Here is a 24,165-nt window from a genome sequence, read left to right as displayed (position 1 = left end):
ATTTATATAAATAAAATAAAGTTAGAAAACTTAAAATTGCATCATACATATCAACTTAAAAAATATTTAGTTAAAAAAAAAATTATAATAAAACAAAAAGATTAAACCTAGTCAAAATTTCTCACGCCCAGATTTGATTTCTCATTGGATGGACAACATCGGACCTTACGGTTGCAGAGATTTTACGTAGCGTTTGAACATTCCTATTTCCATCGGACTTCTCCTTCCTTCTCACAATCAAATTTTAGCTTCTTTCTCTATAAAAGCCGCCCGCCGCGTCTTTCTTCATTCATTCTCGGAGTCGTCTTCTCCACAACCCTCTATATATCTTCTTTCTTCCTCTTTCACCCGAAAGCCAAAACCCTAACGATGGCTTCTTTCAAGATTTCTCTTTGCGTTCTCTGCGTGTTTTTTGTTCTTTCGTCGGCCCTCGACATGTCCATCATCGAGTACGATGAGCAGCACGGCGTGAAGGGAACGGGCCGCTCCAATGAAGAGGTGATGAGGATCTACGAGTCGTGGCTTGTGAAACACGGCAAGAACTATAATGCCCTCGGGGAGAAGGAGAGGCGCTTCGAGGCTTTTAAGGATAATCTGCAGTTCATCGACGAGCATAACTCCGTCGAGGGACGGAGTTTCAAGGTTGGGTTGAACCGTTTCGCCGATCTCACCAATGACGAGTTCCGGTCCTTGTACGTTGGGGGAAGGATCGACCGGAAGGGCCGGCTGATCAAGAGTACCAACAAAAGGCACGCTTTCCGCGACGGCGACGATCTCCCGGAATCCGTTGACTGGAGAGAGAAAGGTGCCGTTACTCCGGTCAAAGATCAAGGCCAGTGCGGTGAGCCTTAGCTTCTTTCCCCTCTGGTTTTTTACTCTATTTGTTTTTGTTTTCTCTTCTCAAAAAGGTTAAATCCCTAACCCTAAGACTCGACGTCGGACCCCATAGATTATTTGGAAAGAGGTAAATCATTATAACATGGCTTAGTAGATGCTGTTCCCACTTTGGACATAATTTCACATTAATGCTGTCGAGTTTTTAATTTTGTTCATTTTTAGATATAATCCCACACTGATGTTACTGCATACTAAAAATCATTGAACTAAGTCCATGTGGACTTCTTTTTGTTTTCTTGTACAATTCAATTCATTAGTGGATCTATATATGATGATGAATTGGTTTAATTTAATGCCCTTTAATTTGTTTGATTGAAATAAGGGAGTTGCTGGGCATTCTCAACTATTGGCGCTGTGGAGGGAATAAATCAGATTGTTACCGGTGATCTGATCTCCCTGTCAGAGCAAGAACTGGTGTCTTGTGACAAGATTTACAACATGGGATGCAATGGTGGTCTTATGGATTATGCCTACGATTTCATTGTCAAAAATGGAGGGCTTGACACCGAGGAAGACTACCCTTACGAAGAGCGTGATACTTCCTGTGATATTTCTAAGGTACTACGCTTGTTTAATTTATAACGACATACATAAATTAGACCTAGTTAGCTTTCTTAACTTTGATTGTTTCTCATTATTGAAATTTTCTTTTAGAGAAATACACGCGTGGTTTCCATTGATGGGTATGAGGATGTTCCCGAAAACGATGAGAAGTCATTGATGAAGGCTGTTGCACATCAGCCTGTTAGTGTTGCCATTGAAGCAGGTGGTAGGGCATTCCAACTCTATCAATCGGTACGTCTTACTAGGTTTTGGTCATTTTCATTAATATTTTAACATAATTGCATTTCTTCCCGGCCCCACAAGTTAAGGTTAAATTCTTACCTGCAAGATTGAGACCTTTACGTTTGCATGACAAAACATTTGAAAAGATGAAAAGATGTAAATCACTGTAACTCAGTGACAATTCCGAAGTGACAATTCCGAATGTATCTGATCTATTTGCAAATACTGCATACTGAATTAATACCAGCATTTGTGTTGTTGTGTGTGTGTATGTAGGGTGTGTTTACCGGGTTGTGTGGGACACAACTAGATCATGGCGTTCTGGCCGTTGGATATGGGAATGAAAACGGAAGGGATTACTGGGTGGTGAAGAATTCATGGGGGCCAAAGTGGGGTGACAATGGATACATTAAGCTTGAGCGCAACTTCCACTTGGGCAATACAACAACAGGCAAATGCGGTATTGCAATGGAGGCTTCGTACCCCATCAAGGACGGTCCCAACCCTCCCAATCCCGGCCCATCCCCGCCGTCTCCACCTCCACCGGAAAAGCCCCCCACCGAATGCGACGACTATAACAGCTGCCCCATCGGCAGCACATGCTGCTGTATTTACCAGTACTCCAACATCTGCTTCGGCTGGGGATGCTGCCCTCTTGACTCCGCCACCTGCTGTGATGACCACTCCACCTGCTGCCCTCCAGACTACCCCGTCTGTGATACCACCCAGGGCACTTGCCGAATGGTACGTAACATCATTCTAATCCAATCTTTTATTTTTCCGGATCCCGAGAAAACCTGCAATGGTCAGCCTAGGCTAGGCTGACTGAGATAACCAGTCTAGATAGCCTAGGCTGCAGGTTGGAGGGATTCAAACTCGTAACCTTGTGATTACAAGATTGTATATATTTTTGGCTGGGGTTATCTCTAATTGAAAATCTATGTATGTTTGTGACAGAGCGAGGGGAGCCCGATGAAAATAAAAGCATTTAGGAGAGGACCTGCGATATCGAAAGGACTAAACTGGAATCAAATGCTCAAGTTTCACTGAGATGGGGATCGATGATGCATGTTGGTGGTGTGGTTAGGTTACAAGATAATGGACAACTCCCACCGTTAGTTGTACATACATATAATATAGCTTCGCATTTTCCATTCGAATTTCTGACATCATTGTTATGTTCTTCTAGCGATTATATTTCATTCGTGGTGCATGGTATATAGTATGTGGAAGATGGAGGGAAGTATATGAAATCGTCCATGACTACTAATATATCAATGTGTACTATGATTTAGTTTCCACTTTATATGATCACATTATTCACAAAATTAAGCTTGTGTTTCATTTGAATTTTTGTAATTTATTCGGTTCAATTGTGTTTGGTATGATGGAATTGCAATTTCATTCCTACCAAACTGGCAAACTCCATGAAATTGTAATTCCATAGTTTGGTTAGAGGGAATTGCAATTCCACGGAATTACAATTCCTTTCCATCATGAAAGTGCAATTCCTAGGGTCCCCCTAGGAATTGCAATTTCACACTTTAATTTGTGGAATTGTAATTTCATGTTGAATTATCATTTTGTCCCTCTTATTATTATTATTATACAATGACAATGATATTTTAATCTTTATTCACTTTTTTCCTTTTAATGCCCAATCATTCTATTCATTCTTATTAAACAATGTAATTTAAATTTCACTTTATTCTTATATCACGTAATTACAATTTCATTCCTCCCTCCTAATTCCCTCTTTCCACCCAAAAACCCTGTCAAAATTCAAACATTATTAAAATTTCTATAAATTGTAAAATCTACACAACTCCGGTAGTAGATGCCTCCGTGAGACTAGCTCAGTGTGTGGAGTGAACTTATGCTATATAGGGTTTGGCTCAAAAAAAAGAGTTGCTCTCGCAACAACTAGTTTTTTGTGAGATCCACTAAAAAAAAATTAAAGATATTCATTTTTGGCATGCATTATGTGCATTAGTTTCGCCCAAGTACATTGCATGCAACAGTTGGACGCGTAAAAATTATGATTTCGTTTTTTATTTTTTGTTGTTTTTTTCTCCTTTGTTCCCTTCTCTCCCCTCTTCTCTTTCATTATTTGCTCTAGAAAAATTTATCCTAAAAATCTATTTATCCTAAAAATCTACTAGTGAGCTTGCTCTTAGTAGCGTACTCCATTAGCTAGATCTTGACATGTTTACAAGACTAGTATAGTACCCGTGCGATGCATGGATAATAATATATAATATTCTAACAATATCTTATTATAATAAAGTATGCATAGTACTTAATATCAAATTTTGCTTTATAATGACTTAGTGTCGGGATTAAATAAATAAATAAATAAATAAGGACCATATACTCAACACTTGTCAAACTACAAAAATACCATGGGCATACATAGAGAGCTACTATACCAAAAAAAATCACAAAGACTGAACCTAATTTGTGGGTATTTATAAGCAAGTTAAGGGACATCTAAAAGCTAGATGGATAATAGTTGGCCAAAAAATTAGATAACATGCATGAACAAATGTGAATGTGATATAAATTAATAGTCATGCACCTAATTATAAAATGTGAATAGTCAACGACCAAATTTGATTCATGTATAATATATAGTCAGTGGATCGGACTAAAAGTAAAATTTATTCTAATATTTATTCTATATGTCTATAAACAAAAAATTGTAATGTCCAAAAATTATAAACTAATGTACATTATAATATTATATGTATTTTCATTCATTTTATAGTAGGTTCATAATGTTATTTCTATATGTTAATAAAAACAAAGCTTAATGTATATAAATATTACACTAAAGTAATGACTTTATCTACCTATAGATTTATTTAAAAATAAAAAATAAAAATATATCAATATGGATGTCACTCAAAAGATCTTAATTAGAGCTTTTTAATGATATATTTTTTTATACATTACTTTTATTTTTCCAAAAAAAAAGAAGAGAAAAATAAACTCAAATTGAGATTAACATAAAATTACCATATGATAAGAAAGTGTAATTAATTTTAATTTTAAATGACATTTTATCCAAATAATTGATATTACCAAAATGCCACTAAGTTTTAGGGGGGAAAACTCCAGGCACTTCTATTACTGTCCTATTTTATCTGTCCTACTTACTATTCATTGGTCAAACCAACTCTTTTTTCTTTGTTTATTTTTTTTAGTATTTTTTTACTTATTTTTAAATTTAATTTTTTGTGTTTAATAGTACTTTTAGTGTAGTTTCTAAATATATAAATTTTGTATACTAACACTAAATTTAATATTAAAAAAATTTAATTAAAAGTAATTTCAGTCAAGCCTCTTTAACCGAACCAGACACATAAAATGAGACAGATGGAGTATTATATATATAGATATATAGATAGATAGATAGATATATTGTATATATATAGATATAGATATATAGATATATAGATATTGTGGAATTATAAGGTTAATAAAAGGGAAATTCAGGGGGGTTTTGTGGAATTTTAGAAAAAGTTGGGGCAAACTGTTATTATTCGAAACGTTTGAGGCCCAAGTAAAATTTCCGCTTCTTCCAAGGACGTTTCAAAATACGGAGTCATTTATTAATTATTTATTACTCTTATTATTATTATATCACGAGCAAGAAAAAGATGTAATTACTGTTTTATCCAAATAGATGATCCGTATTACAATTTTGCCCAAGATTATCCGCTCCGGCACTTCATTTTCACTTTCACGCGACACAAACAGCAAAGACGGCTCAACACGAAGCAGCAGCAGAAGTAGAAGTAAGGGAAGGGGAGACAGTACGACGTCGTGCGTCAAAGCCCTCTCGCCGCCGGCAACTTTCCGAACGTTAGTTCCGTCATTGAGGTAGCTCGCTCTTAAAGCATTCAGTTGCGAAATCCTAAAATTGTTTTTCTTCGCCTGTGCGTCATTGTTTGTGTTTAATCTTCTTGTTGTATGATGGAGGTCTGTCGATTTTATGAGTTGCTTCTTCCGGAATGAATGAATTTTTCGGATCGGGTGAATAGATTTATATATTTGTCAGTATGATTGGGCTCACCAAATAGGGATTTTTCTGACAGGCTTAAGGTTCACCAATTAGGGATTTGATTTTGCTGCTAGGATTAATCCCGAAATCGTCATCCTTCCTCTTTCCATGCTCCAAGCCAAGATGAAAATCAATTCATTGGAGTTTTTAGTGTCCTTTTGTGCAACATGATTTGGAATTAGGAGCTGATAATGTTCAGAAACAGAGAGAAATATAATATTTTCAGTAAATTCAGGCTGAGGAATAAGAAGCTTAATGCAGTGTACTCTGCAGTGAGTCTTTAGTTCTTTACTAATATGCTATTGTGAGTGGAATGATGGTTGGGCTTCCACGAAAAGGCATTTTCCTTAGTCTGCTAAACGATTTCCAAAGGGATAAAGCTGACTTATCACTTATATTAACTTGTCATATTGGGAATGGAAGGAGGGATTGAGTCTCTTTTTGTCTACTTTATTTTGGTAAAATAGAATCGTCACTTATGGTTTTGTATTTAATATCTCTTCCTGACTCTCTTATTTTGTATATGGTTATGTATTTAATATCTCTTCCTGACTCTCTTATTTTGTATATGGTTATGTATTTAATATCTCTTCCTGACTCTCTTATTTTGTATTTGTTACGCGTAATGTAGCTTCAAGTTATTCATTGGAAAGTTAAGATTGATGAACTTCTTTGAGTAATGTTATTTGACATTTTTGAGCACTTTGGGCCAGCACAATGGATACACAATTGTCTAATGCATCAAATCCACAACCTTCCGTGACTGCCAATATGGAAACTTCCAATGTAAACTCTGTGCCAGCACAGGATGGGCCTTCTAAGCTATCCACGTGGGCTAAAAGTTTGAAAATTCCTCAACCATTCACGGGATCTCAAGAGGAAGAGAATTCAGGAAATGCCGCAAAATCACCCTTTGCTCGTTTTACTAGTGGGTTTGGAATGCTTTCATCTCCAAAGTCACCAACAGATGATAATTCTGAAGGAACTTCAACCACTCCACAATCCAGCTTTATTGGAACATTTACAAAAGGATTAGTTGACTCTTCCAAGAATGCAGTGAAAGCTGTATCTGTCAAGGCTAGACATGTTGTTTCTCAGAACAAACGAAGATACCAGGTAACTAGCTATTGTCTCTACCCATCATAAATATCATTCTTTCTTTGACTTAGACACGAAACAGATGTTGTAAACTGGAAAATCTATGAGCATCTTGCACTTTCCTTATCTGATATTTGCATATTCATATGTTATTTGTCTGGAAAATAGATGTCTGGTCATATGTTAACAATACAGTTCCCTTTCACAGGAAGGAGGGTTTGATTTAGATTTGACATACATTACTGAGAATGTAATTGCTATGGGCTTCCCCGCTGGTGATATGAGCTCTGGATTTTTTGGTTATGTTGAGGTCAGCAAACTATCTTTCTCAACCATGGAATCATCAATCATTTTTGCATTGTGTAATTATACTAAATTGAAATACTTTGGGATTTAGGGATTCTATCGAAACCATATGGAAGAAGTGATTAAGTTCTTTGAGACCCATCACAAGGTAAAGATTCTCTGGTTTGTGCTTGAATCTACTTTGTGGATAGAAATTTCATATGGTTCTTCTTCTTCTTCTTGTTGCAGGACAAATACAAAGTATACAATCTTTGTTCTGAGAGATTGTATGATGTATCATTATTTGAGGGAAAGGTGTGTTGCCATTTTCTTTTCAGAAAACTTTACTGTAGTTTCTTATTGAAAGGAAATGTATGTTTCTGCAGTATCTTAATTGAAGTCTTATGATCCTTTGCCAGGTAGCTAGTTTCCCATTTGATGATCACAATTGTCCACCAATTCAACTCATAATGTCGTTTTGTCAAAGTGCATATTCATGGTTGAAAGAGGACATTGAAAATGTTGTGGTTGTGCACTGCAAGGCAGGAATGGCAAGGACTGGCTTGATGATCTCAAGTCTTCTTCTGTACTTAAAGGTACATCATTTATATTTGTTCTATTGTTATGATGTATAAAATTTAATGGCAAAGTGATAGTCACAAATAAGGGCATTTCCTTGATGGAGTTTCCATTTCTTCTTTGCTTGTGCTGGTGATGTCTGTGAGAGTCAACTTTGCTATTTCTTCATGCAGTTCTTTCCAACAGCTGAGGAATCTATTAACTATTACAACCAGAAAAGGTGTATGGATGCAAAAGGCCTTGTTCTGCCAAGTCAGATTGTATGTGAAATAGAAAATTTGAACTTCTTTCCTCATTTATTTATTAAAGATTTCTCATTGATGAATTCTTTTTGTGGTAGAGGTATGTCAAGTATTTTGAACGTATCTTAATGTACTTCAATGGAGAGAACCAGCCTGCACGTAGGTAAATCCATCTCTGATCCATGGTCAAGTTTGTTGTTAGATTCTTTTTCAGGTGACAGGTTTATTATCAAAATGATCCTCTGTTCTGTAATATTAGTAATTCCCTGTAATCAGGAAAACTAACCCTTTGAAGGTGGTAATTGGGAAATTATATCTGCTGCAAGCCTCCATTTGCACCTAATATTTGTTTATCTTTGCTTGATGACATTATTGCAGGTGCATGCTTCGGGGATTCCGACTCCATAAATGCCCTTATTGGATAAGACCCTCGATCACAATCTCTGATCATAATGGTGAGTTAGATCATATATTTGATGGATATCATATACATATACCTGTTCTATTGCATCTTATGGCTAAATTCCATATCATTCAGTTGTGTCCTTTGAGATCATTTATCTTGTTATTGTATGATTTTAAGGCTAGTGCTTTCTTTTCTGTCTAATGTTTTATTTCTTTGCAGGTGTGCTTTTTTCAACAAAGAAACATCCTAGAACTAAGGATCTGCTGGTGGGTCATGTAATTTTGATCATTTTCTGAAAAATAAATTCATTAACCATCATGAGGCACTGTGATATGTGGTACCTGAAAATTCTATGGCAGTGAAATACTGGGGTCATAAAAACTGACAAGATTAAATTTATGATTCTTATATTGGATTTGTCTATTAATTTGAAATTGTACCTTCCATGTTCACTCTTTGCAGCCTGAAGACTATTGGTTTAGTGCACCAAAGAAAGGGGTAGTGGTTTTTGCTCTTCCTGGGGAGCCAGGTGTTGCAGAGTTAGCTGGGGATTTCAAAGTCCATTTTAACGACCGGCAGGGAGACTTTTACTGGTATACTACTTATGTTGTAGTTTAGGAAAATCTCTCAGCAGTTTCCAGTAGAAAGTCTTGATAGGTCATGGTTCAGAGGGAAGATAGAATGTTGGATTTATGTGTAAATCATTTGAATTTTATATTATAGATTTAGATGTAGTAAGTAACATCCTCTCTTTGCCAGAGCTGATCCATAACTTCTTTTGCCATTGGCTCTTGTTTTGTTCTCTTCATTTTCAGCTGGTTAAACACAACAATGATTGAGAACAGGAAAATCCTGAACACGAGTGATCTTGATGGTTTTGACAAGGTAACTTCGATCACTAATAGCAGGCAAATTAGAGATTTATATCCTTATCTTGGTATCTTCTCTAAGTTCTAAATTTTATTCACTATATGCTTTTATTTTTTAATGGACCATTTTATTCAGAGAAAACTGCCATCACCTGGTTTCCAAGTGGAAATTGTGCTTGTCGACTATGACACTGCTTTTCCAACAAGACCTCAACCAGAAGCGGCTGTTAGTAGTAAATCATCTGATAATTCAAGTGCCAACCCTGCCTCTGGGTCCAGTCCTCATTCAGCTGATGAGGCTGCAGATGCGAACTCAAACCAAAAATCAGGGAGCAGTGAGAAGGATGATGTATTTTCGGATAATGAGGCCGAGGAAACTGGAAAGCCAAAAGTTGGGAAAGTTACGGTTGCAACTGACGGTGTACAAGCCAAAGTCTCTACTTCCGGGAATAATACTGGTTCACCTCAAATCTCAAGTTTAACACAGAAGATAGAACAAGTATCACTTGGAGATTCAGGGCTTAAACATAATGAGCAGAAGAGGGATACCACGGTAGGAGCAGCATCAGTCCCAGAAGTCTCTAACACAGAAGTAAGTGATTTCAAGATCATGGCTGCTGATGCATCCGTGTTTACATTTGGAGACGAAGAAGATTACGAAAGTGAATAAAAGGGCTTGGAAATGCCACTTTGTAAAATGTGTACATAAATAGCTTGTGAGCGGCTGTTTAGGGTTCATGCCCCGCTTTCATTCAGCATTTCAAATGTGTTCATGGCCAAGTATTCATTCTTATCAATCTTCAGCTGGTCCTTGGGATTGTTAAGGAGTTGCAGTTTGATTCATCTCTGTCAAATCCATCTTCAGTTGAAAAGCATATATAACACTGTAATTTTATGATTGTTTTCACTTTTCACTAGCAAAATTTGGTGATTCATGTTTAGTAGAGTCATTTCAGTGTGAAGGAATTATGAAATTATGTTGTTGCAGCAGTGGTGGTGGCATTGCATGATGTTGAATAATTGCAATCATCCAATGAAGGGACATTTCAACTATAGTACAGTCATGTTTTTTATTTTTGACCTCCGTGGAAAATTCTTAGTACTTTAATCATGGTAATACGAGATAATGAGTGTAGTAGTAGTAGTAGGCATTGGGAGTGCTTTCGGTGTTCCACTTCCATTGCTTCTTTAACTTTTGCCCACGTATAGTAGTTAGTGGTTGATGATTGTGGCATGTTGTCTGGTCAACCTCTGCTGCTGTGCAATTTGGGTATTGCTTATTATATTGTGTGCTTGGGAAAAGGAAAACCCCTTTTGTTTTTCTTGATGAATTGTCTCCTTTGAACATCCCACCTTCATTGTTTTTGTTAATATATAACTACCCAAAGTTCATGATGGGTTTATTGAGTTGGTAGGTTGTTCTCCTAATGTGATAATGAGATTAATTCCAGCTAAGATTTATCTTGGATAAAGTACAGAGTATTATTTTGGTTAATCACAGAGATTAATCCTATTTGAGTTTAAGAGTAATCTTTGATAAAGTATTTTATTCTAAGAAATATTTAGTCTCTATTGATTTAAGGATATTGTTATATATTATTGTGTATTTATATGTTTATTATTCGATTAGCGAATCTATTTATGCTCTATTGATTTAAAGGTATTCTAATATATTATTGTAAATTAAAACATCATATACTCATCATATTGAGGAAAAAAATAAAAACAAGGCAACCAATTACTATGGTCAAATTTAATGCATTTGCGTTTGAATCATTACCAAAATGATCCATCCTTTTTGTTTATTCTAAGTTGGTTTACCTCGTTATGAACTTTTTATTGGTTAGGGTGGCTTCACTAGAGTGCACTTTCATGTAGCGGTTATGAGCTTTCTCGTAAAGCAAAGTTATATCACAAAATTCAATTGATGCTAAAAAACTTTGTAACCTAGTAACAATAGTGAATGTTCATCACTTGAAAATTAGTAAAATTGGAATCAAATATTTGTTATTTAAATATTATTCATCAACGGGTATATTGTAATTGGATTTGGAGCACATTCTATAGCAATTAGCATATACCATTTGTTTAAATGAATTCATTCTTCACCACTCTGAGATAATACTATAATAATTTATGATCATAAAGTTTGGTAATCAAATAATAAAGCAGATGAAGAGGCAAGGAATGTTACATGAACAAGTAACGGGGGAGCAGCTACGCTAATTTATTTAAGGTTAAATAGCTAGGGTCCTACGTATCTGCTAAAACAGCATGGGAGTGGGAGGGCAAATGATGAAATGATTTGAAAAAGGCGATCCGATCCGGTCTGCTACATATTTTGCTTTTGAACGTACTGAATCTCAACACCAAAATTTGGTGCGCCGGGTGGGCCTGTTTTGACTTTCACTATCAATCATTCCACCAGGCCAGCTCGATCAGATGTCTTCTTTACTTGCTTGCTTTCTGGTAAATTTTGGAATGATAGCAGTAGGTGAGCTAATGAGTCGTTGAAGCATTCTTGGTGGAAGAAAAGAGGAAGAAGAGTATACAATAACCAGTTACTGGACACATTGCCCAATCTGAATCAGTGAAGACTTGTAGATGGATATTAGAGTCTTTTGAAAAGAAAATGCCTTACCAGGAGCTCCCATAAAAGTATATTAACACCATATGTTCAATACTTTCACATGAAAATCTAAGACATCTTATAACACATGAAACACGTAGGGAAAAAGATTACCACTGTCAAATATCAACTTGTGTTTGTAAGATATAAACATCAAGATAAATCCACAGCTTCCCACACCATGATCCCATTGCATGAGGCTACCCTCTATGCTATCACCAGTAACCCAATTGCTCATGACATATTACCAATAAAAAAGAAGAGAACAAATACTGAAGATAAAAACAATGATAATACTACCTAAAAGAGAAGTACAAAGACTGAGAGAAATTCAAATAAAGTAATATTTATTTAGACTAACATTTTTACAAAATTGTAAATATTTATTTTAATGACAATTATAATTAATTTTTAATATATTATCTTACATTCATATACTTTGAACTATTGATTTAAATAAACAAATTCAACATTCAATTATCTATACATGAACATCTCCAATATAATTTTACATTAATATACTTTATAATACTTATTTAAAAATAAATAGTATTAATGATAAGAAGAAAGCACAAGCATGATAGACCACTCCTTAGTCCTTATAAAATCTCTTCCCCCTCCTTTTACTTCCTCTCCTCTGGCTTTTACCTTTCTCTCCTCTGTTTTTAAGAACAAAGTGCATCAAATCTCTCTCTCTCTCTTCCTCACAAACTGGAAACAAATGGGACAGAAGACTGTCAGTCTGAGCAGAGCGTAATTTAAGTATTGTTTGAAGAAGAAGAAGAAGAATATGGGTACCCAATCTTCATTCTTGGTGGATGCTCTCTACTGTGAAGAAGAAAAGTGGGGAGAAGAGATGGAAGATGAAACTGAGGATTCTGAAACAACCACCTTAACAACAACAACAAGAACAGAAGACACTCATCCTCCTGTTGTTGTTCTTCCTCTGGTGTTGGTGGAGCAAGACATGTTCTGGGAAGACGAGGAGCTTCTCTCTCTCTTCTCCAAAGAAAAACTCACCCACTTCATCTCCGACCCTTCTCTCTCTCTCCCCAGAACAGAAGCCGTCCACTGGATCCTCAAAGTCACTTCCCACTACGGATTCTCCGCCTTGACTCCAATCTTAGCCGTCAATTATCTCGACAGATTCCTCTCCACCCTTCACTACAAGAAAGACCAGCCCTGGATGGTTCAACTCGCCGCCGTCACTTGCCTTTCCTTGGCAGCAAAAGTTGAAGAAATCCATGTCCCCCTTCTTCTAGATTTCCAGGTCCATATATGATTCTTGTTTCTTAGATATTGATGGATTATGAGTTTACAAAATCTTGACTTGTTATATATATATAAGGTGGAGGATGCAAAATATGTGTTTGAAGCGAAGACCATACAGAGAATGGAGCTTTTGGTGCTGTCCACGCTGAAATGGAGGATGAACCCAGTTACCCCACTCTCATTTCTTGATCACATTATAAGGAGACTTGGATTGAAGAACCATCTTCACTGGGAGTTCTTCAGAAGATGCGAGTGTCTCCTTCTCTCTCTCATTCCTGGTACGTAATCTTTAAATTTGCTCTTCATTTTCATTGCAAATGCAAGTATTAATTTTGGGTTTGTAGATTCAAGATTGGTACGCTATTTGCCGTCTGTATTGGCGGCTTCAACCATGCTTCACGTCATTCGTCAAGTTGCGCCTTGCAATGCCGACCACTACCAAAACCAACTTCTGGGTGTCCTCAAAATCAACCAGGTTTCTCTTCTTCACAATCTTGAATCGTCCCAGAATTTTTTTTTTTTTTTAAAAAAGCTCAATCTTATGATGTTTGCAGGAGAAAGTGGAGGATTGCTACCAAGTCATCCTCCAAGATTTGTCAAACAAGAAGCGCAAACACAATAGTAACAACGTTAATGAAGATGTTCCGGGCGGTTGTGTGATTGATCCAAATTTGAGCTGCGAAGAAAGCTCATCATCATCATCAGATGAATCATGGGGGGGCATACAGCCTCTCATGAAGAAAAGCAGAATCCAAGAGCTAGTTATATGAAATTAAGATCCATTTCTTTTACAAATTATTGGTTGATCTGAGCAACAAATTGTATGCGTGCTTAAACGTTCAAGTTCGTCTCGTCTCGTCTCGTCTTCTACAGACATAAAAATGGAGAAAAGACAAAAATAGCAACCAAGAATATGAATATATGTGCACTCCATCTCCTCTCTGTTTCTCTCTCTGATCTACTCATCAGTGATCCTTATCAATCTCAAGTCCCTTTCATGCACAATTTTTCTGGCATATTTTTTTTTTTTTCTTCCAATCTTCTTTATATATATTTTTTCTTTTTCCTTCTCTCTATTTTCTACTATTGAGATATCATATCAAATTATGTATTTTGATTGGTATTTTTTGTTCTTAGTTGAATACCGTCATAACTTATCACTTTTTTTTTATATTATTTATTGAAATATTAACCAATGAATGAAAATTAAGGAGGAAATAAAGGGATGTAATAATATGCTTATATACCATGAGTAAAATAGACACCTAAATTTTATAGGTTACAATAATAACACATGAAAAATACTACATATGATTCTTGCTTCTTACTCTCAACTTTTACTCTTTCTCACAAATCTTTGATGTAGACACTTTTTATGAGACCTATATAATGAAAATATCATATCCTTGTTTGTCATGTCATGGAATAAATGTGAGGAAGAAATTTGAGAGTAAATGATATATAGTGATAATACATGAAAAATACTACATTAAGTCTCATTTTTTACTCTAGCTAACATAACATGTTTTGGTTGATCCAGACAAATTTAGGGACCTCAATTTTTGTTCTTTCTTATATCTTTGCACAATAAAATTTGAACATGTGGTGACCTGGGAATTATACTCCTTAAAAGTACTATTACCTATTGATTTATTTAAAGATTAAAAATATAAATATCTATAGATTTTATTGATTTACAATGGCTATGTTTGGCAAACCTAGCTGAAAAGGTAACTGAAACTTAAAAAGAGTTAAAAGCTGAAAAACTATAAGCTTGAGTTGAAAACTAAAGAGCTCTTGAAAGTGTTTGGTAAAATTAGCTTTTCTGTAAAAAGACAAAAAAAAAAAAAAAAAAAAAAAAAGACATCTTCATCAAATTTAAATTAGTTTGTTTACATATTAAAATTTAACATTGTCTCCAAAAAAAAAAAATTAACATTTTAAAATAAAATTATTAGCATAATTATGATCTAGCATCACATGATGAAGTAGCAATATTGTTGTGAATCTCCTTCATCTAATAATAATAATAATAATAATAATAATAATAATTGCGATGAAAGTTGGGAGAAGGAGAAAAGGATTTTGATTAGAAAGAGTAATTGATGTCATTTCTTTAAAATAATAAGGACAAAGAAGGAAAAAAAAGTTAGGAAATTACTAACTTATTTTGAAACGCTATCTAAAGTAGCGTTCCAAAATAAACTCTTATTATAAGCTACGAGTTTATTTTGAGAACATTACCAAACAGAGCTTATAGCTTATTAGTAGCTTAAAATAAGCTATAAGCTCCTAAATAAGCAATAAGCTCCAAGCTCCTAAATAAGCTCTGCCAAACAGAGCCAATATAATATCTACAAATTTTATTAAATTATATTATTTACAACTTTTTAAAGATAAATTGATTTTTTTTTTTTTTTTTTTTTGTGTAGTTCATTCTACATCAATGGAACCTCTTTACTTTCTTCTCATTTTCTCTGCAATAGCTTGGCTTAACTGCATTTCTTTTACCTCAAATTTCATCAATTTACCAAAATATAATATACAACTACATGATATTATAAAAATATATATTCTTAAAGAGTACATATATTTAATGAGTATTTTTCAGTATGCTTAAAAGTAAGTTTGGAAACCTAATTTATACAATAACCAAAAAAAAAAAAAAAAAAAAAAAACTCTAACTATCCCGAAAAAGGTGACACATTGAAAAAAGCATGACTTTCGTATCTAAAGGCAAGTCCATCACATTGGGTCTTCCTAATTAAAACAGGAGCAGCGGCCTGTTGTGTTTGAATTCCATGGATTTAATATTTTAATTTGTTGACGAAAGAAACAAAAAGTACTGGTAGTCGTAGTTAAAATAAAGAAGGCGCGGCGAAGGAGAGAGTGAAGTCGCATTGTTTGCATGTGAATTGTGAAAGGAAGGGGTTTGGTTGTCGGTATATGTTCATTTTTATATATTATATTATATATATGCACACAACACAACACAAGCTAGCTAATAAGGTTTGGTACGTACATGATATGAGTGTGATCGAGTCCGTTCTTTGGAGACTTTTTGATTTCATCACAACATATATTTTTGTTTAGATTTTCTGAATGCTATAGCTTTGACCTTTGGGTTCGTTCGTTCGTGCCAGCTTTGAATTGCACAAATCATTTCTCTCTGTTATTGTACTCGCATGTATGTATGTATGGCAAATGCCATTGCCCACCTAGCTACCTCTCCATCTTTGACTTCCCAACTCTTTTTACTAACTTTTCACATATACTATACTATAATTTTAATTACATGATTATTTTTTTTCGGTGTCGGCCGGATCCGTCGAGTTCAGTCCAATTGAAACATGTGTTCTATCTCAATTAAAAGTCTAAGCTGATAGTTTGATTGCACATTAATGGTTATGCTCAACACGCTCCCTCGCATGGCTCTAATACCAAATTGAAGCATGTGCTCCATCTCAACTAAAGGCTAAGCTGATAGTTGTATTGTACATTAATGGTTATATGCTCAACACTACTCAATTTGAGACGTGACGTTGTGACTTATCATGAAAGATGGGGTTAAATGGTTAGTGTCCACCTACTTATCACCAATTGATTTTAAATAAGATATGACAACAAGATAGTCAAAGAACTCTGTGCGTCTAACATTTACCAAAATCTTTCACCATCGAAGGTGAAAATGTATATATATATATATATATATATATATATATATATATATATATATATATATATATTAATAATAATGGGTGAGGTCAGCCAATTCATGATAATCAATGAATTAAAAAATAATTTTATTATCATGTCAGATGGTGAAAAATGAAATTTTTTTGTCCGATCCATGTAACTTTATTTGTTTATTTATAACATTTTGTGTGTCATTTGAAACATTTTTTTTTGAAAGGTGTCATTTGAAACATTTAATTAAACTAGTTCTTAAATAAGCATTTTACTTGATTTAATAAAGAATATAATTAATGCTATTTTTTTTTTAATTATAGTGCCATTTTCATTTTTTTTATATACTAACTATTAAGTTGATCAAATTTAGTTTATTTAGTGTTTAAGTCAAATTTAATTTTATTAAAAATGTGTAAAATACTAATACTTTTTAAATATTTTATCAAACTATACCCTTTTACCGTTTGAAGATAAATTTGTGCGTACCATATTTAATAAGGCAAAACCATCCATAATATAATGTGGTTATAGCAAAGTGTAGGATGATTTCTTAGATTTTATCATTTTATGGAAGAAATGTGTGTGTTGGGTCCCATATTTTATTCCTTGTTTGGTTTGTTTGGTTGAAGAACTGAAGGAGAAAATTATGGTTCATGCATGGTACCATTGAAAAATCATTGCCCATGATTCTCCAAAGAGGGAAAAGAAAGTTTAATTTAAATAATAATAATAATTTTTTTTTACATAAAAGTCAAAAATGTCAATTTGTTAAAAATTATAGGGTCTTTCTAGTAATAGTGTAATACTAGTTATACCTATATAATGATATCAAATACTATTGATAACAATATTGGTAGTACACAAATAATATAGAATTAATTTCACTTTTGGTCCCACGACTTTTGAAGTTCTATCAACTTTTGTGCACAACTTTAAAATTTTGTAATTTTGGTGTCTAACTTTGTTATTCTTATCAATTTTGGTCATTCCGTCCAAATTGACGGCGAGAGAAAAAGAAGGGTTTGCCAATTGTTGACGCTATAAATCTAATAGATGTGTCTAGTTTATGTCTGTCTTCCCCATTAGTCTCATTGATCAAACACCCATAAATATGATTTTATAGTGATTTTGTTTAGATATTGAAGATGTTTCATTGGGATGACTATTTTACCCCTAAAAATACAAAATTCGGTAACATTTCGTCGTCAATTTGGCTAGAATGACCAAAACTGATAAGAATAACGAAGTTAGGCATCAAAATTACAAAATTTTAAAGTTGTGCACCAAAACTGATAGAACTTCAAAAGTCGTGGGACCAAAAGTAAAATTAATTGAATAATATATATGAACAAATTTCACTTTTGATCTCTTGACTATTGTATATGTATCAAATTTGGTCCTTAACTATTAATATTTTCAAATTAGGTGCATGAATATATAATTTGTATCGCATTTGGTCATTGGCTATTAATATTTTTAAAATTAGGTGCATGACTATGTAATTTGTATCACATTTGGTCATACCGTTCAATTTTTTGACCAATTTTTCAGCCAACTATTGTCAGAGTTTCAACGTGAAAAATAATTTTTTTTTTTCTGGTAAAATTTGGCCAAAAAATACTCTTTCAATTAGAACATATTATTATTTTTTGTTGGAATTTCGGCAATAGTTAACCGGAAAATTAGACGACATGACTAAATATGATTCAAATTACATAGTCATGCACCTAATTTGAAAATATTAATAGTCAATGACCAAATTTGATACATATACAGGAACCAAAAGTAATTTTTTTTTCTATATATAATTATACATAATACTATTTATAATAACAAAATTTCTAAGTTATAATATCACGTCATACAATGTTATAGAAGTGTGCCCAAAATGGGTGGACTAATTAATGTATCACGATTCTTATATTAAAAGATTATTTATTCAAGTAAAGTAATACTTTTTGTTTTAATAACGTAACACTGACTCTGTTACAATGTAATATTTGTTTATAACTATTTTTTCAATCTATTGAAGCATAAAGAGTCAATACAGCTTCACTGAGCTTAAACCAATGACCTAGCTCTCTTTTGGGAGAGTGACTTCATGTAAGTTATTGGCTAATTAATTAACAGTTTCTTAATTGAATTTATTACACATGATTTTTATTACCAACACCCACTCTTAGTCGAGCTCTAAGTCTCTAACCCAAGATTCTGGGTTATGCGGTACTATACCTGGCCTTTTTATGATCTTAAGCAATACCTGGCCTTTATTTTTGACTCCACTGTCCTTCTCTTTTTGCTTAATTATATTCTACATTCTTTATTTCATTAATAAAGCAAATTGGATCATACCAAATCTTTGCTACACTAACTAAAAACAAAAAACAAAAGGTAAAACATTCTCTGTAATTTCCTCAAAACTTATTTTTTGGGGGTGTTGCATACCAGCTGTAAAGCTGATGAGGAAAACAGCAATGCAAAGGTAGGGACCCATGCAAAACTGAGCTTTTGCTGAATTTCCATATGCAGATGATGTAGAAAAGTCATACCTTTGATCTTGCCAGACAAACCTCCTCCTTCTTCTCTTCTTCCTAGTAAATGTAAAATCTTTTGCTTCCACAATCTTCCCTCCTTTTTTTTTTTTCTTTTTTAATTAATAAATTTCCAACATTAACATTACAAGAGTACTGAACACATTTAAGGGGTGTTTGGAAACCGGTCTGAGTTCTCAATGTTTGGCAAGAGGAGAAAAATAGAAATCAATGAAAAATATAATTGTTTTTCTGAAAAATAATTTTTTTTTTTTTTTTTTTTAGGAGAAGTCATTTCTGAAGAAAACTTCTTCTTCTTTCAAACCAAGTCTCCCTAACCAAGTCTTCCAGAACCAATAATAATAATAATAATAATAATAATAATAATAATAATAATAATAATAATAATAAATCATTGTAGATTTTAAATATTTAAAATTAAAAATAAATTTGCTCATCTTTCAAAAAAATAAACCAAACACGTGCAATCAAACACTGGAAATGAAAATATTTTATGAAAAACGAGTCATTTTTCAAAAGTTATTTTCATGCTTTTCAAACATAACCTAACAGGGCGTTTGGTTGGAGGAGGTGAGGGGAATTATGTGGGAAAGGAATTGTAATTCCATGGGAGTTGAATTACTGGGAATAAAGTGGGAATTTAAATTCCAGTGTTTGGTTGACAGTAATAGAATTATTGGGAATTTCAATTCCAATGTTTGGTATACATGGGAATTGAAAGGGAATAAGTAGTATAAAGTCAAAAATGTCCATTATTGTTGTTAGGCATTAATTTTAGGTTAAAAAGGAAGGGGTAATTTTGACTCATCACTATCTTTTTTTCTCAGGAATTAAAATCTCATGGGGGACATGGGAGTTTAATTCCATGAAAATGGGGAAATTGTAATTCCCTCCAACCAAACTACGGAGTTTAATGGCCTTTGGAATTAGGTGGGAATTAAGTGGGAAGGAAATTTAAAATCCTCCAACCAAACGCCCTGTAAGTGGCTGTTTTTCTATGACCATATGGTAGTCAGTAATGACTATAGAGAAATTTAGTTCTGTTACCAAGCACGCATTGTTCTCAAGTGGCACTTATGTGGCTCTTAGAGGGAATGTCACAGGATTGAACCCGTGAGTATTAACTTTGATGCAGGAAAAATAAGCATCTACCGGTCATCTTGCATGCTACACAATTGCAATTTTTTAATAGTCTTCTACCATATCACTTTCTCTTTTTCCAATACAACTAAAAATTTCAATATTAAGTTCATTGCTCTTAACATGGTGTATATATAATTATAGTGTTTATTGAATTAGACAAACTTCTATCTTAAAATGAGTAGTACTGAATTGTTTGGTTTACTGGCATTTCGATGAAGAAGCTAAGGTGGGGCAGCTCCCTTGTCTCGCACGGAATACCCAACAGTTTGGTTGCCCGCCCAGCCGGCCTGTTAGCAAGGATCGGAATTGATAGATGCATATATCATATATGGTGTCCATTCTGCAATAATGCAGTGAAGAGTTTAATGCTTGCAGTTTGTGGGTCTCGACTTTCAGAAAACTTTTAATTAATCCAACCAAAACCATATCGCGTTTAACAACTAGACAAAAAATTGGTTACTGTTAAGCATAAATGTAGGTACAGTTACAGTACTCCCCCTTTGACTCACCAGATCAATCATTTAATTATAGAAAATAAAATAAAATCACAACATATCATGTAAATCGTGAATAAAAATGGGATTCTATTAAAAGTGAGAGCGCTGGGCAGAGGCCAGTAAAGATCAAGTCTAGCACCGTCTGATTAAGGAATTATATTGTTGAAAAGAGGCCAATAAAAGACTTAAGGTCAGAGTATAGATAATATTAGTGAAAGGATCTGAGTCGATTACAGCTAGGTTGCTATATGGCATATATAGCAGTGAGCACACCCACCTCGTGAGCTACATAATGTCCCCATGGCATATATACAGTGAAGAAGATTCAAAGCCTTCTATTGTTTCCATTCCTTTCTGCAACTCACCTCACTTAATGCTCATATTCATCCCTATTCAATATATGCAATTGGAACCCCAAATACTATGTGTAGAACTAGGCCCAAGCTAAGTATATATATTGCTTCATTGAATGATATATACATGTTGTTGTAACCATCATAAATAATGCAGCCAGAATTGGCAAGGCCAGTGGCCATGGGTTAAGTGGTCCTTTTGCTTGCCCTTGGGTGGTATATGTATGTGTGTATCATATATATGGGTGGTTTTGGTCCTTACTCAAATTGAATAATTAAGTCAGTGATTCACCTTGTAATATGTAACATAGTTCGTTAGTTCATAATATAAAGAATAAGTGTCTTCAGAGGTAGCTCAGTTGTTTCTCGAGTGAATTGAAATTACACTCAAAGACTGAATCTTGATAATCGTAGTGTGAGAGTTTCATTGTCTTATAGGGATTGTTATGTAATGGTGATTTAACTCTTTTACGATCCTTGTAAGGTCAAAGTATGCGAGGAATTTTACCTTTTTGCAGAAAATAGGGATAGGGGTTAGTTTTGAAGGGTCCACAATGGTAGCTGCAGAGCTGCTGTGCATCTTGGAAGCATGTTTGGTAATGAGACAAGTTACAGATCTGGGCATCATCTCTCTTTCACACCCTCCCTATCTCCATCTCACTCCCAATATATAACATGTCTGTAAAGCTACCACATGGTGTGGAAACACACAACATTATAAGATTCTAATAAGCCAACCATGATCACACCAATTGATTTCATTGTTTTGCATCAAAAGATTAGATCTTGTCTCTTCTACCATCATATGTATACAAACCTACCTTGTTATTTCTACCAAAAACAACTGTAACAGGTTATTATACCGGATACTGTTAGCACTTGTATTAATAGTAATTTGTCTGGTTGTACCAAGTACACCATATCACTTTTCCTGCCTAATTTAATTTTCTATACCGTTAAAATACCTTATTAATCCCAATTGTATATAATTAAATAATACATCACATTCTAATTTAAAAGAGTCTCAACCGCTCTAACATCATTCTTAGCCAAAATGCTAAGATTTGACAAGAACTTGGTGCATTTGTTCCCCTTGTTATACATGTGTGCAATTTAGTTCACCCAACCTTCATGCACCAAAGTCACTAGCTTAGTCCTAAATTAAGTTGTACCATAGGAGTTCCCATATGTTATTAGCTAACTAATTAGAATGCTAGCTCGATTAATGGTTGTATGTATAAGAGTGTGAATTTCTTTAAATCCTACATATATTAAGGGTTGTGGCTATTATCATGAAACATATGTTAGACATAAAATATAATCATATAATTGTTGAAAAGCTCCCAAAGAATAGCTCAATGATTGAAAGCTTGAGTGTCACTAAGGCATATTTCAAGATTTACTTCTCTTTTACACAGCGATACAACTAACTCAAAACTCGACAACACCACCATTATAGGAAAAACAGTTTTTTTTCAAAAAAAAAAAAAAAAAAAAAACACAGTTTTCAAATGGAGAATGCCAGATAAAGAAGAAAGTGACAGTGGATTGGCCCACTCTAAAAGCCAAAGAGAGAGAGAGAGAGAGAGATCAGTTAGCACCCGTGAGCACACTACATACACTCCTGCTTTGATGACCCAACCGACCAGTCCCTTCGTCTTCCATCTGTGGGATCCCTGTATTCAAAGCCCCCCTGGCCCTGCTGGGTGCTAATGCCCCTTATTGCCCCGCAACCATGTTCAAATCATGTATCTAGCTAATTTTGAGGGTGTGGTTGATTAGAAAGGACTCATCCATCTTTAATCAAAGAAAAACTTCAATTCTTGGCTTTATAGGAATGGAGCAGCTTAAATCTCCAGGCCAGCTGTTCCACTCAAAAGAGGTGTCTATAATTCGACGAGGAGATTAGTCATTGTGTCCGAGGGTAAAAATCTAGGTATACCAAAAAACAAATCATGTATCTAGCTTCAATTAATATATAATGTACCGTTAGTTAACTGATTATGTATTTGTCGTAGTTAATGTGTTATGTACTCACAGTTAACATATTATGGACGTTTAATTTATTTATAAATATATAATTTGTCAAGAGAAGATACATAATATGTTAAATAAATGACTAAATGTGTGTAATTTAAACCAGAATTTACAATGCGTATGATGAATGCTGATTCACAATAAATAATTTTCGCCAATTTGGGAGGCTGCCACCAACCCATTTGATGAGCAATCGTTATACCGTGCATCACGGCGCACATAGCACTGTGCGCTCTGCGCCTCTCAAAACGGCGTCGTTTTGTTATGTTGTTAAAAAATAATCATCTGTTTCGAATGTGCATATAAACTCATAACATAATACACATAAACTTTTAACTGAATACACATAATGAGATTTGGTTAACATAATACACAAACTCCTAACTGAATACACATAAACTTTTAATTGAATACATATAATGGGGTTTGGTCTGTTCGGACGGACGGAGTGACGTTAGCAAGAAACGTACACACTTTGTGCATGAACGCACATTACTATGTGCACCGTGGTGCACGATATAAATTGCCATTTGATGAGTGGAATGATCTTCAAGCCTAGATAGTTATGCTGTGCATCCGTATGCACCATGCATGGTGCATACGGAAGCCAAAACGACGTCGTTTATTAAAAAACGCGCGTCTCCCCTTTAAAAAAAATTCATGTTCGATTCCCAGCAACAACATTATATTGTTCATTCATTCTGGAATTTTAGTTCATAGATTATGGAATTATAGTTCATTGATTATGGAATTATAGTTCATCG

The 24,165-nt window shown here is 34.3% G+C and overlaps 3 protein-coding genes across 4 annotated transcripts; all 3 read left to right on the top strand.

Moving 5' to 3' along the window:
• The first annotated feature begins 191 nt into the window (after positions 1-191).
• Positions 192-2,984, top strand: LOC109161760 (cysteine proteinase RD21A-like). The gene is made up of 5 exons (XM_019310262.1): positions 192-841; positions 1,220-1,455; positions 1,552-1,692; positions 1,960-2,427; positions 2,641-2,984. Exons 1-5 carry the CDS (start codon positions 370-372, stop codon positions 2,731-2,733), a joined length of 1,410 nt encoding a protein of 469 aa, XP_019165807.1. The 5' UTR covers positions 192-369; the 3' UTR covers positions 2,734-2,984.
• Positions 2,985-5,355: 2,371 nt separating this feature from the next.
• On the top strand, positions 5,356-10,300 carry LOC109162125 (phosphatidylinositol 3,4,5-trisphosphate 3-phosphatase and protein-tyrosine-phosphatase PTEN2A-like). Of its 2 annotated transcripts, none has more exons than XM_019310825.1 (13): positions 5,356-5,568; positions 6,463-6,865; positions 7,056-7,157; positions 7,245-7,301; positions 7,382-7,447; positions 7,552-7,728; positions 7,885-7,971; positions 8,052-8,116; positions 8,332-8,408; positions 8,579-8,625; positions 8,822-8,952; positions 9,175-9,244; positions 9,365-10,300. In XM_019310825.1, the coding sequence occupies exons 1-13, from the start codon at positions 5,372-5,374 to the stop codon at positions 9,896-9,898; spliced, it is 2,013 nt and encodes a 670-aa protein (XP_019166370.1). In that variant the 5' UTR covers positions 5,356-5,371; the 3' UTR covers positions 9,899-10,300. The 2 variants fall into 2 exon arrangements, with proteins under 2 accessions (XP_019166370.1, XP_019166371.1); XM_019310826.1 differs by having other exon boundaries at positions 5,472-5,568; positions 6,381-6,865.
• A 2,134-nt stretch (positions 10,301-12,434) lies between these two features.
• On the top strand, positions 12,435-14,134 carry LOC109161628 (cyclin-D3-1-like). The gene is made up of 4 exons (XM_019310113.1): positions 12,435-13,127; positions 13,206-13,407; positions 13,474-13,604; positions 13,684-14,134. The coding sequence occupies exons 1-4, from the start codon at positions 12,648-12,650 to the stop codon at positions 13,897-13,899; spliced, it is 1,029 nt and encodes a 342-aa protein (XP_019165658.1). The 5' UTR covers positions 12,435-12,647; the 3' UTR covers positions 13,900-14,134.
• The last annotated feature ends 10,031 nt before the right edge of the window (positions 14,135-24,165 follow it).

The sequence above is a fragment of the Ipomoea nil genome, unplaced genomic scaffold (genome assembly GCF_001879475.1).
Source record: "Ipomoea nil cultivar Tokyo-kokei standard unplaced genomic scaffold, Asagao_1.1 scaffold2926, whole genome shotgun sequence".
Classification (NCBI taxonomy): domain Eukaryota; kingdom Viridiplantae; phylum Streptophyta; class Magnoliopsida; order Solanales; family Convolvulaceae; genus Ipomoea; species Ipomoea nil.
This window is presented reverse-complemented; position numbering and strand designations above follow the sequence as displayed.

Excerpts from the sequence above, each read along its gene's own strand:
- LOC109161760 (XM_019310262.1), top strand. The coding sequence starts at position 370 with ATGGCTTCTTTCAAGATTTCTCTTTGCGTTCTCTGCGTGTTTTTTGTT. Across the intron at positions 1,456-1,551 it reads CTTCCTGTGATATTTCTAAG|AGAAATACACGCGTGGTTTC; the intron begins GTACTACGCTTG and ends ATTTTCTTTTAG. Across the intron at positions 1,693-1,959 it reads CATTCCAACTCTATCAATCG|GGTGTGTTTACCGGGTTGTG; the intron begins GTACGTCTTACT and ends GTGTGTATGTAG.
- LOC109161628 (XM_019310113.1), top strand. The coding sequence starts at position 12,648 with ATGGGTACCCAATCTTCATTCTTGGTGGATGCTCTCTACTGTGAAGAA. Across the intron at positions 13,128-13,205 it reads CCCTTCTTCTAGATTTCCAG|GTGGAGGATGCAAAATATGT; the intron begins GTCCATATATGA and ends TATATATATAAG. Across the intron at positions 13,408-13,473 it reads CCTTCTCTCTCTCATTCCTG|ATTCAAGATTGGTACGCTAT; the intron begins GTACGTAATCTT and ends TTGGGTTTGTAG.
- LOC109162125 (XM_019310825.1), top strand. The coding sequence starts at position 5,372 with ATGATCCGTATTACAATTTTGCCCAAGATTATCCGCTCCGGCACTTCA. Across the intron at positions 7,729-7,884 it reads GTCTTCTTCTGTACTTAAAG|TTCTTTCCAACAGCTGAGGA; the intron begins GTACATCATTTA and ends TTCTTCATGCAG. Across the intron at positions 8,117-8,331 it reads GAGAACCAGCCTGCACGTAG|GTGCATGCTTCGGGGATTCC; the intron begins GTAAATCCATCT and ends ACATTATTGCAG.